Consider the following 15,204-nt stretch of genomic DNA (forward strand, 5'->3'; position numbering starts at 1 on the left):
GAAGCAGTTCTACGAGGAGGAATGGGCCAAAATTCCTCAAAAACGATGTGAGAGACCGACCAAGAAAACACTTAGTTGAAGTCATTGCTGCTCAAGGAGGTGCCACCAGTTACGGAATCTAAAGGTTCACATACTTTTTCACACATGGATATTGAATGGTGAATCATTTGTGGATAAATAAATGCTGAAAAAGTATCATGCTTTGTGTCATTTGTTTAATCAGGTTATCTTTATTATTAGGACTTAAATTAAGATCTAATAACCTCTTAGTTTTGAAATATGTGAAAATCCTAAGGGGTTCACAAGCCTTCTCGGCACGGATTAATGTATATATATATATATATATATATATATATATATATATATATATATATATATATATATATATATATATACACAGACATTGTGAGGGAGCACCTTCATTTACAACGAGTCACGTTGTTGTACTGTGTTATGTGTAACTGACTCTGGGGTGGTGTTTTTATTGTTGCAGTACGAAGCCGTGTTAGTTTAATTCTGTGTGCAGCTTAGCCACGGTGTTTTATATCCATAATGGTATACTGCATAACAACAGCAACAGTAACTAAAACCCTAAATATTTAACGCTGAGAAAATAAACGAAACGCTTGCTTGTTGGTAGGTCCCAGTATGCATTGTTAAAAGCACTGTGTGCGTGAGTGCATAGTATATAAAAAGAAACAAATGACTTAAATAAGGTTTTATGTGATGTTTTATACATATAACTATTTAAAGACATATATTGTTGTTATAAAAAGAAACAGTTCTAAATTGTTTAAATAAGGCTGTCTGTCTATGCAAGGTGAAAAATTGGGAGAGGGTAGACCAGTATTTGAAATCAGTGCTTAATATTACTTAAAAAGGAAATAAATGCTTATACCTGGAAAACAAAAGGAACGCTCCGAGTGTCTCTAAGATCCTGACGTGCGAGGTGGACTTGTCACCCTGTTGCAATACACACACTTATAGATAGAGGTATATTGATATATATATATATATATATATATATATATATATATACCCATATATATACACACACACACACACACACACACACACACACAGTACACACAAACACACACACAGGTGTGCAAAAAATGCTTTAAAGTAAGAATGCTTTCAAAAATAGACATGTTAATATTTATCAATTAACAAAATGCAAAGTGAGTGAACAGAAGAAAAATCTACATCAAATCCATATTTGGTGTGACCACCCTTTGCCTTCAAAACAGCATCAATTCTTCTAGGTACACTTGCACAAAGTCAGGGATTTTGTAGGAATATAGTCAGGTGTATGATTAAACAATTATACCAAACAGGTGCTAATGATCATCAATTCAATATGTAGGTTGAAACACAATCATTAACTGAAACAGAAACAGCTGTGTAGGAGGAATAAAACTGGGTGAGGAACAGCCAAACTCAGCTAACAAGGTGAGGTTGCTGAAGACAGTTTACTGTCAAAAGTCATACACCATGGCAAGACTGAGCACAGCAACAAGACACAAGGTAGTTATACTGCATCAGCAAGGTCTCTCCCAGGCAGAAATTTCAAGGCAGACAGGGGTTTCCAGATGTGCTGTCCAAGCTCTTTTGAAGAAGCACAAAGAACCGGGCAACGTTGAGGACCGTAGACGCAGTGGTCGGCCAAGGAAACTTACTGCAGCAGATGAAAGACACATCATGCTTACTTCCCTTCGCAATCGGAAGATGTCCAGCAATGCCATCAGCTCAGAATTGGCAGAAAACAGTGGGACCCTGGTACACCCATCTACTGTCCGGAGAAGTCTGGTCAGAAGTGGCCTTCATGGAAGACTTGCGGCCAAAAAGCCATACCTCCGACGTGGAAACAAGGCCAAGCGACTCAACTATGCACGAAAACACAGGAACTGGGGTGCAGAAAAATGGCAGCAGGTGCTCTGGACTGATGAGTCAAAATTTGAAATATTTGGCTGTAGCAGAAGGCAGTTTGTTCACCGAAGGGCTGGAGAGCGGTACACGAATGAGTGTCTGCAGGCAACAGTGAAGCATGGTGGAGGTTCCTTGCAAGTTTGGGGCTGCATTTCTGCAAATGGAGTTGGGGATTTGGTCAGAATTAATGGTCTCCTCAATGCTGAGAAGTACAGGCAGATACTTATCCATCATGCAATACCATCTGGGAGGCATCTGATTGGCCCTAAATTTATTCTGCAGCATGACAACGACCCCAAACACACAGAGAAAGTCACTAAGAACTATCTTCAGCATAAAGAAGAACAAGGAGTCCTGGAAGTGATGGTATGGCCCCCACAGAGCCCTGATCTCAACATCATCGAGTCTGTCTGGGATTACATGAAGAGAGAGAAGCAACTGAGGCTGCCTAAATCCACAGAAGAACTGTGGTTAGTTCTCCAAGATGTTTGGGCCAACCTACCTGCCGAGTTCCTTCAAAAACTGTGTGCAAGTGTACCTAGAAGAATTGATGCTGTTTTGAAGGCAAAGGGTGGTCACACCAAATATGGATTTGATGTAGATTTTTCTTCTGTTCACTCACTTTGCATTTTGTTAATTGATAAATATAAACTATTAACATGTCTATTTTTGAAAGCATTCTTACTTTATGGCATTTTTTCACACCTGCCTAAAACTTTTGTACAGTACTGTGTATATATATATATATATATATATATAATATATACACACACACACACACACACACACACACATAAAGCTCTGGAAAAAATTAAGAGACCACTGCAAAATTATCAGTTTCTATTTATAGGTATGTGTTTGGGTAAAATGAACATTTTTTTTTGCAAGCAAGTTTTCTTCCTGGACAACCTTGTACTTGGCTTGATTCATGCGTCCTTCACAAAGACAAATCTGCCCGATTCCAGCCTTGCCGAAGCACCCCCAGATGAGTCCAATTTTCAGCTTTGTCCAACACCTGGTCGTCTAATGGTTAGACGGAGACCTGGAGAGGCCTACAAGCCACAGTGTCTCGCACCCACTGTGAAATGTGGTGGAGGATCGGTGATGATCTGGGGGTGCTTCAGCAAGGCTGGAATTGGGCAGCTCTGGCATGAATCAAGCCAAGTACAAGGTTCCCCTGGAAGAAAACTTGCTTCCTTCTGCTCTGACAATGTTCCCCAACTCTGAGGATTGTTTTTTCCAGCAGGTCAATCAAGGTGTGGATGGAGGACCACCAGATCAAGACCCTGTCATGGCCAGCCCAATCTCCAGACCTGAACCCCACTGAAAACCTCTGGAATGCAATCAAGAGGAAGATGGATGGTCACTAGTCATCAAACAAAGCCGAGCTGCTTGAATTTTTGCACCAGGAGTGGCATAAAGTCACTCAACATCAATGTGAAAGACTGGTGGAGAGCATGCCAAGACGCATGAAAGCTGTGCTTGAAAATCAGGGTTATTCCACCAAATATTGATTTCTCAACTCTGCCTAAGTTAAAACATTAGTATTGTGTTGTTTAAAAATGAATATGAACTTATTTTCTTTGCATTATTCGAGGTCTGACAACACTGCATCTTTTTTGTTATTTTGACCGGTTGTCATTTTCTGCAAATAAATGTTCTAAATGACAATATTTTTATTTGGAATTTGGGAGAAATGTTGTCAGTAGTTTATAGAATAAAACAAAAATGTTCATTTTACCCAAACATATACCTATAAATAGTAAAACCAGAGAAACTGATAATTTTGCAGTGGTCTCTTAATTTTTTCCAGAGCTGTGTGTGTGTGTGTGTTATATATATATATTATATATATATATATATATATATATATATATATATATATATATATATATATATATATATATATATATATATATATACACACATACAGTGGTTTGCAGAAGTATTCATGCCTACCAACAATGTCACATTTTGCTGAATTACAAATAATTTATGCACAGTTTTGTTTCCCAAACAAACTTTTTTATTCAAAGCTGCAGTGGTTAAACTGAACACTGTCATAGGAGGAGGAGGTTAAATGTCAGCAAAACTTGTAAAGAAAATGTACAAAATGAAATTTACTGGTTGCATAAGTATTCAGCCCCTTATGTACTTGGTAGAAGCACCTTTTGCAGCAATTACTGCTGAGTCTTTTTGGATAGGTCTCTACTAGCTTTGCACAGTAGGATGGTGACATTTTTGCCCATTTTACAGGAAAATTGCTCCAGTTCTGATAAGTTTGTTGGGGATCGTCGATGGACTGCAATCTTCAAGTCTTACCATAAATTTTCGATTGGATTCAAGTCAGGACTTTGACTGGGCCACTCAAGAACATTAACTCTCTTCTTGTTCAACCACTGCAGTGTGGCTTTGGCTTTGTGCTTTGGGTCATTGTCCTGCTGAAATTTGAATTTCCTCTCCAGTTTCAGAGTCTTGGCTTACTCAAACAGGTTTCTATCCTGACAACCTTCCCAATTCCTGCTGAACAGAAGCATTCCCATAACATGATGCTGCCACCATCATGCTTCACAGTTAGGATGGTGTTGACTGGGTGATGTGCAGTGTTGGGCTTGCGCCAGACATCAGATTGGAATTTAGACTGAAAAGTTAAAAAAATTATCTTGTCTGACCACAAAACCTTTTTCCACATGTCTGCAGTTTCATCTACGTGCTTTTTCGCAAACTCCATACATGCTTCAAGATGAGGCTTTTTGAGTAATGGCTTCTTTCTTGCCACCTGTCCATACAGGCCAGCTTTGTGTAGGGACCGGTTTATTGTTGATGTGTGAACACTGACTCCCATCTCAGACACAGAACTTTGCAGTTCTCTCAAGGTCATTGTTGGCTTCAGAGTGACATCCCGATCAGTTTCCTGCTTGCCTGGCTGCTCAGTTTGGGAGGGCGGCCTGATCTGGGTAGTGTCTGGGTGGTATGATGCATTTTCCACTTCTTAATGATGGACTTCACTGTGCTGAGAAGGATAATCAGCGCCTTTGAAATTTTCTTGTACACTTCTCCTGCTCTGTGCCTCTCTAACACTTTATCCCTGACTTGTTTCGAAAGCTCCTTGGTCTTCCTGGTTTCTTTGTTGGATCACTATGTCAGTTGCAGCTTGAAAGTCTTTATATACCCTTTATATATAAACATAAACATACACATATATATATATATATATGAACATTGAGGATTGAGGAATCCCAGGAGTTGTACTGTTCCACAGCAGACACTGCTACCTTACTCACTAGCTCTGCAAACACCTTCGTTCCCCAATGTTTTAGAGCAGGGCATTCTGCAGCAGAAAGGAATATCCACTCTAAACTGTCCTCAGAGCATCAGATGATTCTAGTGCATTAGCCGCGCACTCCCACCTTTCACTTCCAGGGCTCGGCACCCCTTCGAGATCAACCCACCCTGACCCAAACCAACCCCAACCTTAACCTTAAGCAACTGCAGTCCTAAAGCCTAAGCCAACCCTTAAGAATCATCTGGTGCCCTGAAGACAGTTTCTAGTGGATATTACTTTGTGCTGCAGTCCACCCTCCTTTGCCAATAACTCCAGGTGTATCTGGACCACACCAACACAACACAGCGCTTGAGTTCAAGAATTAACATTCTCAAGCATTCCTGAACACTGCTGATAATAGCTGGTTAAGTGACTTCCATTGACTTGAGGTTCCAGGCAGCGTGCGCTTCCATGAGAAGGGGTATGGTGGGGAGGGAAGTAAACAAACTGTCAATGAGTTTTGCCCAGCTACTGTTTAAACGTTCAAAGGCTAGTCTATCCCTTAATTACAAAGGCACATTATACGTGGGTTATTTCCAGGGATCCTAGGAATCCGTTTGCTGCGGGAAAACAGATTTTCTATGCGGTCTGAGAATTTTTAGTTTTACATTTGAAAAAACATGCAAGGCTTTTTTTTGGTTGTTTATCACCAAATCAATGCACTTATCACACAATCATAAACACAGGCAATTTTGCTTTAAATTTTGTAAAACATACTCGTTCAATAAAATTGCTTCTGGTGAACGAGGCGCACTCAATTAGCTGTTTATTTTAAATACGGAATAACACAGATTTTTTTTTTTAAATTGAAGAATTTCAATTTTTTTATTGCGGAAAACTAGGATCCCTGGTTATTACACATTATGAAGATTTAAAATGTGTGTATTTGACACGCACACTGCTGACAATAGTTTCAAATGTTTTGCCAAAATTCTAAACAATAGTAATAAATCAATGAAAGAGTTCCCCAGAACTTGGGGAAATTGGTGTGAAAACCCTACCAGGACAGGTCAGGTGGCCATCTTTAGACACATGTGCATGTTCTTCAGGCGAATATTTTAATGACTTGTTTGCATATTTTCTCAGGCTCAAAATCAACTAAGCACTTAAAATGTTTTTCAATCTCTAGTACATTTCACAAACACAGTTAGCCTCAAAGCAGTTCTGCTGTGTTTATTGAAATGACAGGATAGCAGCTGCACAGAGCTCCTGGTGACACAGGCTGCACTGGGGAACCACAGGGTCCAGCCCTCCTGCCTCTATATGAGAGTGCCTGCATCACCCACAGGGTCCAGCCCTCCTGCCTCTATAACAGAGTGCTTGCATCACCCACAGGGTCCAGTCCTCCTTCCTCTATAACAGAGTGCTTGCATCACCCACAGGGTCCAGTCCTCCTTCCTCTATAACAGAGTGCTTGCATCACCACAGGGTCCAGCCCTCCTGCCTCTAAGGGATGGAGTGTCTGCACTGCCTTGTTTTAAGTAAGTCAAGCTCAAAATGTAAAATCCAAATCTGTTTAAACTACAATATGTAGGATGAAGGAGATGCAAGCGATTCAAATCTACACTTTGTACATGCAGGAGAGCGCAATTGCAAATGGTAACTCCACCCAGCTAACTGTGATACTTTTAATAATAAAATAAGTCATTGTTGCTAATAAAACAATTCCACAAAATCAATGAGGCACTTTATTATCATTTTATTACTTTATTTATTTTTTTCCCCAGAAACACCTCTCTTATTTTTAAACAGACATATCGTTAGGTTAAACATGTCAGTTTGCTTGACTTGACTACCCAGATGTCTATTAAGCTTTACTTCCTTGTTCATCCAGGTCAAAGCATGTTATTGCAAAAACATGGAAATATTTAGTTAGCTGCAATAACTTTAATAGAAAATAGAAGCTGGCCATACTGTTTAAGCACAGCTATCCTCAGACACCACATCTTGTGTTTTAATGGCTGTACAGCAGTTAGCAGAAAATCACAATGATCAGAAAGGATCATTACCAATCTGCAATGCAAAAAAAAAACCCAACATGCCACAGAACTTTGGACCTTCTCTTGCAAGTGTTTAGTCTCCCATTTATTTCACACAGGAAAGTTTACAGCTCATAGTCATGTAAATATAGGGGTGGCAAATGTTTATGTTTGCCTGAACACTGAATCGCATTAAATTCAAGATAAATCAGAGCCTGACTAGCACACATTTATTGGGTTTTCGTTTAGCCCTTTCAGTCCTGGCAAGAACTTGTCTTATCTTAGCAGCATATGCTAACCTCTGTCGTCAAAAATCACACTGAAACCTCACAGGACTCCTAGGTCCCAGTCTGAGCTAGTGTAGAAATATATGTAACAAAGTATATACAATTGTCCTGTTCTCATGCATACGCAATAAAGGAGTTTATTCTTCAGCTCAACAAAAATTCAGGAGTAAAGGGGTTAAACATTTTAACATACTAGGAATGCTTGTAACCAACCAGAAAAGCCATCATAAGAAAGGTGTGTACAACTTCTCCAGCCTGCATCCCTGTAACAATGGGACTGTGAAGCAATAGTGAATATTGAAGAAACTGGCCAAACTGCTCCAGCCTGCAATCCTGTAACACTGGGACTGTGAACAGTGAATACTGAAGAAACTGGCTAAACTACTCCAGCCTGCAATCCAGTAACACTGGGACTGTGAACAGTGAATATTGAAGAAACTGGCTAAACTACTCCAGCCTGCATCCCTGTAACAATGGGACTGTGAATAGTGAATAATGAACAAACTGGCCAACACCGTACACTTACTTCTGTGCATTCACGTTTCATTTTATTTGAATCTCCCGCTACTACATTCAAAAGAAAAAGGCAGAGCAACAGAAATTTATCTGCCACGAAACCCCTCAGAGGGTCTCTTTCACAGGAGACAGGTCTCACTTCTTTACGTCATCCGGCTTCTTGACCATAATTTGCTTTTGGTGTCTTTTTTCTTTCTTAATCTCTATTTTACAAAATCTGAAAACAAGCGAGTTGTTACCATGTTCCTGTTTGTAAACACAACTTCAGAGACTTCGAAGGGGGCGGATTTGAAGACATCATGCAAAGGGGCAGCATGCAAAACTACTGGAGCCTTTTCTGTGTCACCAGAGGAAACATGCGTCAGACTGAAGTTTCAGGAACTGCTTTTATACAAATCAAGATGAACAACAGAAAATGAAGTTTGAGTTTTGCTCTGGTGTGCCACTACTTACAAAACACCCTATGCTAAGTTTCCATTGTGAGCACAGCCTATACTTTTTTCACTAGGTTTTTATTTTATTTTTTTAAACTTTGTAACCGTAAAACATGGACGTTTATTATGGCACCCCATAATACAACATGCCATGCTGCATATCACTGGAACATGCCCAGGACAGTAAAGGGTTAATACTAGTATGTTTCATTAAACACACACTTCACCCACATGCTGTTTTTCTACCACCTTTAACTACCATCTAAAAAGAGAATACTCCAGTTCCCAAGCAGCCGAGCCCAACAATCCCGCTGCAGTTTAAAGGCTTCTTGTTCAATGCAAGAGCTGTTTCTTTTGTTGCTGCTGATGTTTCCTGGTGCTCTTTGTGCTAGGTCCCTCCCCACATTATCTGCTCCCATTTATTCTGACAGAGCACTGGTGATTACACTCAGCAGACAAGCAGCAGCCTCACCCCGGCTCTGTCAGATAAGGACTTCAGCATGGGCGCAATATGTAATGCCATGGGGCCTATTATAAGACAGCTATTGATTACCAGCAGCAGGCAACAGGGAGCTCAGCTTGAAATAAATATCAGACAGTGGATACACACTGTATACAAGTGCGCCCTGACTTCCTTAGTCTACACTGCCACAAGCTTCCTCACTCATATTAAACATGCAAACAAAGAAGTCTCGATTGTGTCTGACTGGGGCAGTCCTGTCAGAGGAGGGAGGCGGCTCCATTGTTGAAAGAGAGAGACCATGTGAAAGGCTCAGAAAGCCTTTGTTGCCAACTGTACAGCTGGCCTCAAAGCAGGTGCAGACATTGGCTAGCACAGGTCATGTGCTGGGCCAATAGAAATTTAAAAAGTAGCATGGCTAGAATGGAAAATAAAAATGGGTTGTGGAATAGAATACATCCTAATGTTCCCAGCTCCAGACAGCATAGAACAAAGGGCTCTCAGCTGGTGTCTGGTGGAGTCCCCTGTACAGAGCTGAGGTCGGGTTTGTTTGTTTTGTTTTTTTTTCCGGGTTTTCTTTTTCATTTTTTTTGTAATGATGCAGGTTTGTTTTGATGAACTGTGATTTGTGATCAGAAAAAAAAAAAAAAAAAAAAAAAAAAAAAACACGACACCGGGTCCTGACCCCAGTTTGTTCCAACCCGGGTACATCATGTCAGTGTGACAGGGGCTTAACACCTGGAAGGCCACTTGGATAAACGCATCTGCCAAATAAACTAATAAAGAAGGAACCGCACTCACATAGAAGAGTTCTCAGGGAGGCTTCTTTCTTAACTGGTTACAAACATGCTCTGGAAATTAAACTGCAGCTGCAAACTGCATTGTGCAAAACACACACTCAAAAGGAAGTTAGGAACTATGAATTGTCCATTCATGAAACGTAAAAAAAGCGTAACATTTATATTTTCAAGTTTTAAAATTAGTTCCATGTTTTTGTTTAAAAAAACAAAACAAAAAAAAAAACAAAGACACTTTGGTTTGTCTAGTCTGCGTTAGGTTTGTCTGTGGCTGGCAACAAAAACTGAAGACAAGCAAAAAATATGAATTGGGAAACGGAAAACTTCAATTAGAAGCACTCTGAACCACCCTTAAAAAGGTAGCCAAGCAGTACAAAATAAACCACTATTACAATGCAATGGAAACTGCATGCACTTACTCTAATTGGGGTTAAAAGAGCGCAAGACGCTTTCGCTCTGGGTTTTGTAAAGTGGGAGAAGTGGCATGCACAAAGAGGCCCTTAGTTCCCAACCACTTCAATCGTTTCTAAACCTACACAATGGTTGGGTGGTCCCTCCAGGATTCCGAGACAGCGGGGAGGAAAAAAAAAATAATATATCACGAAATTTGCTCTCTCTCTCACAGAATTTTCAATGTTTTGCAAAAAACAAAAACTCAAACATTTGCTCCCTACTATCACTGCACATGTCACTAGGGCATACACACGCTATTTGTATAGTGAGGAGTGTAGTGGGGTTTCAGTGCGAGCTTTAGTTCAGCCATGGAGGGATTCCTAAGATCATTGGTGACCTCCGGAAACAAATCTAAATTAGCACCGAATACAACAGCAAAAAAGAGGGCACATATACAAAATGCAAGTGCAGTATTTCCAATAACTCACTGGCATAGCTTCTGTTAAAACAGCAGAAGACCATGACAACAACCATGGATGGACAAACAGTGGCTACTGAAGAACGAAGGTAAGATGATGATGATGATTATTATTATTATTATTATTATTATTATACAAAAGGATTTCATAGTTTAGTCACAAGTTCAAAGCTAATCGTTGTTCGTTACTCCTATGTGAAAGGTCAGAGAAAAACAATGAGGACCTTGCTTGTACTCCCCATGGTGCAGGTCCTTCCCCATGCTGAATGTCATTCTCATTATATATGGAAATACACACACGTTCCGTACAAGGCTTAGTATGAATGCTCAAAAAGGAAGGGGGCAGTGAACTATATAAGATATTATTCAGTTATTTGGGATGACAACTTTTTTATTTATTTATTTATTTTAAGTCGTTACTTTCCCGTTTGTTTTGTGGTGTGTGAATGTCGCGCTTCCACACTGTGGCCTTGGTCAAAGAAACAAACAAGCCAGTTTATCAGCCAATCAGTGCCGCCTGTCACTGTTTCCACGCGCTTGTCACAGCTTCCAAACTATTTCTATGTGCTGTCTTGATGTGGATACGTTTTAAAAACACCACATTTTGCTGAACAAACGTTTCTAGAAATACCACTGCATCTGTACAGAAATGCTCCGAGCCCAGCACATTTGTAAAACAGTGCACTTGTAAAATTTACCAATGCTAATTTGAACCCCAGTGCGCCACTACCATCATATACTGCTGGTAAAATGTTATTATTACTAATATGATTAAATAGTCCTATGTTTTGGCCATAACTATTGAATTTAAATTAGCAATTGTTGTTTTATGTATATTTTTAAAAAATGACATGAGTCAGTGCTGCAAGAGTTTTAAAAAATAAACAACTTATTGTATGTGTGTTTTTTCTTCTTCAGATTTTAGTCATGTGATTTAATAAAAAATAAATCAATGTAACTAACCCTGGCTTACTTTCTTATTTATGCATACCCATTAACACTGTTCCTCATTAAAAAGTCATTGCCGCAGAAAGCACTCTTCTCGTTGCAGATTCTAAGATCTTTTACCGCGGATTTCCGTGGAGACTAGTTGGGGTTCTTTCAGGTAAACACCTGTAATGATGACATTTCCATTCGTGTCTCACTTTGTTTGATAAACAAGTTTTGTTTTGCTACACGCATAGGTTGTTCAGCAGTCCGGTTATGTGTTTTTTACGCCAATGCATATTATTATTATTATTATTATTATTATTATTATTATTATTATTATTATTATGTAGAATGTTGCTGATTCTGCTAAATGCTCTGACGTGGTGACTGCTCATTGCCATAGGGAGCAGACGCCTTGTCGCTCGCTTACCCCACCCCTCCTCACAGCACTGGGAGAGCAGTGCTTACTGAAATACACGCAATGCATTTCTGTGCTGTTTAAACAAAACAATGCTGATTAATACGTGGCCCAACTAACACTGCAACTGAGGAAATCTTTTCAAACTGTACACCCACAACTGCATTTCATCTTGAAAACATTTAGACCACGAATACTGTCTGGGTTTCATGTGTGAACCCTAGGCAACTCTCCAATGCAAACTAATAATAATTTTAAAAAATGAAGTTACTGGGAAGCGGACACTTTAATCAGAAACAGTATAACGCCACCTCAACACTGTTGAGTAAAGAAAGCACGGTACGTGTCTCGTGTTGTAGGCAATATACCGTCCCTCAACAGACAAAGAGCAAGCAAGCCAAAAATCAATCTGTTTGTCAAAAAATTCTGCTTCTGAAACAAGAGCTGTGGATAAACGGGCACTTCGGCACTTAAAGATTATGAAATCTTCGCTTCTTTTTGGCACGGTGTCGCGCTTGAATATTATGAAATCTTCGCTTCTTTTTGGCACGGTGTCGCGCTTGAATATTATGAAATCTTCGCTTCTTTTTGGCACGGTGTCGCCTACCCTCCATATTGGAGCTGAATTCCGAGTCTTTTCAGCACTCGAGACAAAATGTAAAACCAAAAAGTCTAAAGAAATCGCTCAATACTTTATTTGCGGTTTCTGAAATCAACACCACCACAAACATCTATGTATTAGAAGAGCCAAAACACGCTTGAAAAAGGTGCGATTGTACTCTGCTTTCACTGAAGAATGAGAAATTCACACAGCTTGTAGCCTTTCATTTGTCACGAAATATGAGTGCTCTAAACGTTAAATACTGGAATGAAATCTTACATGTTCTAAATACAAAACGTCAGTTCTAATAAATATGCATTTAAAATATACAAATAATTTGACAAACGAAGAACAAAATAAAACATGCCTGAATAAGGTTGCTGTGTCAAGCAGCCTGCACAGTACAACGGCTCCTTGATCCTTGACAGTAAATCATTATTAATTTCACTAAACTTCAGATATACAAGAATACGTATAGCCCAGCTGTTTCAAACTGAAGTTATTCCCCTGCCTAGTCGGTTAAATCTTTATAATAACTTACATAAATTGACCAAAAACAAAACAAAACAAAAAACACAATTCTAAAAGTAACTTGATGCAAGCAAAAGTAGAGCGTACTGGAACGGAGAAAGACGTGAAACGAAACCGACGTACCTCCATAACCCAAACCAACAGCTCTCCGTCGTTTATTAAACAGACGTGCAGTACAATCTTACCTTTTCACCCTAGAAGTGTGGAATTATTGCCTTCATCACCTTTACTGTCATCTGCGAAATGAAATACTTTTATTTTGTATATTTCTGGGGGGAGGGGAGATTTTCACTCTCCAGCTGTAGCAATAAAACGGAAACTACCGATGCAGTATGTGCGCCCAAAAAAAACCACAGCACATATTCCAAAAAAAATGCTATCCGAGTTCATGAAAAAAAGTGAAATGGGGTCAAAATGTGGAACCCAGTGTGTTCCCTTTAACCAGCTTGTTTACCCTTTCCAACAGGAGACTGACAAACAAAAAATGTGAAAAAGCCGATCTGCTGTATTCCAAAAGTATCTCCTGTTAGTTTTCACCGAAAAAAATATTGATATGTATCCATATCCTCTCGCAGTTTCGAAACAAAAATGATGGTGGGAAAACCCAAGAAAAAGAAGAAACCCCTTACGACATGGATGCAATTCTTTACAGCTCGCAGCCAACTTGCACCAGTAATAAACCTCCTTGCAACTTTTCATTAGCATTCAGTTGGATGGAAAAATATTACTTCCGTCGATTTCAGCCTCAAATGTTCCTCTTACATCAATAAAAGGGAGTTTTTCCCCTTAAAATTGAGAATTTAAAGTTATTGCTTTCACTCCATCATGGTGGCCATGTTTGAGCGAGACCTAAGCACTGCCTGTCAACAACCCTCTGACAAATAGTGCACATTTAAACACCAGACAGCCTGTCGTCAATGGGAACGAAGCTCCTGAAACAAATTTAAAATGCACCACAAAAAATATATGACATTTTCAAAAGCAGGCGTCTGTTTTATGATACGAATTCCCAGAAATATTGTTTTGATAACAGACTCTCTGACCCTGCGGAGTGATACATCGCAGCACCATCCAGGTAAAGAGACTTTTTTTTTTTTTTTTTTTCTTTTTTTTTAAACCAGCAGCGAAGTGGAGAGTCAAAAAATGTAATAGATTTCGGCACACGGAGAGGAGTTTCATTTAGTTGTTATAAATACGATTGTAGGTTTGTTGTTGTTCACAGAGGAAATAAACCTAATGTATCAACACGTAGGTTATAAAACAACCAACTGTTTTTGTATTAACTTCATTTGTATAAACGTAACATTGTATACTCCCTCCTCCCTCTAGTGATAACATTACAACGTGATCTCCCTGCTCGAAGACAGATCCGCAGAACTAAAAGAAAACGACAAATATAAATCTTTAACCACGAGTTATCCATATTTAATTTATAAAAAAAAGTCCTGCGATTACGAAATGGCGTATCTAAGAAGTGGTACAAATTGTATTTTGTATTAGACAAGAAAAAAAAAATCCATTAAAACACTCATTAGTAAGTCGTTTTGAAAGCACTCATCAGTGTCCAATGTGTCGCATAAAATCCATTAGGACAGTAATAATTTGAAGACTTTAGTGGGGAAAACACACGCAGAGAACCGCTGTGGTTCAAGGTGAGCAATTACACACTTTAAACAACAGCTATGTGTAGCTACCTTCCTCATCAGACTGCATTACAAATGAAAAATACAAATTCATCAAGCTTACTGGTTGTGAGACAGAGGAGGAAGCACATTCCTGTTGCGCTGTGCCATGCATTCTGCAATGAAGCTTTGCTACACTCAAATGCTGCCCCCAACTCACACCCTCACAAACTCCGCCCGTTTAAAATGAAAACATGGAGCAAACTGCACTTTGGTGTTAAGGCTTTGATAAAGTGCTACTTGGAAAGCACAAACTGACCAGCATTTCTGAAAACCTGCATTAGATAAAAAGACTCTCCATGCAAAGCGGGTTTCTTTAGGCTGTTATAATGGAGGCAAAAAAGACAAGACTGTAACCCTAGTGCTCATTAGCCCATAGCAGCAGCCATTCAGCCCTGCTCCTAGTTCTGCACAGCATGAGCTGGCTAAAAATACTCAGCATAC

At 39.5% G+C, this 15,204-nt stretch overlaps 1 protein-coding gene across 9 annotated transcripts in view; it reads right to left on the reverse strand.

Annotated features, from left to right (window-relative positions):
- The window catches only part of LOC121314053 (histone-lysine N-methyltransferase 2C-like), a 152,577-nt gene extending 137,703 nt beyond the window's left edge, over nt 1-14,874 (reverse strand). For 8 of the 9 annotated variants that reach the window (XM_041246856.1, XM_041246855.1, XM_041246850.1 and 5 more), the window contains exon 1: nt 14,825-14,874. In XM_041246856.1, coding sequence (XP_041102790.1) covers nt 14,825-14,871 — 47 coding nt within the window. In that variant the 5' untranslated portion in view covers nt 14,872-14,874. Of the gene's footprint in view, nt 1-13,263; nt 14,139-14,824 lie in introns of those variants that run through there. The other variant, XM_041246853.1, reaches the window with a different exon arrangement.
- Nucleotides 14,875-15,204: the final 330 nt, after the last annotated feature.

Source organism: Polyodon spathula, chromosome 4 (assembly GCF_017654505.1).
Source record: "Polyodon spathula isolate WHYD16114869_AA chromosome 4, ASM1765450v1, whole genome shotgun sequence".
Lineage (NCBI taxonomy): Eukaryota > Metazoa > Chordata > Actinopteri > Acipenseriformes > Polyodontidae > Polyodon > Polyodon spathula.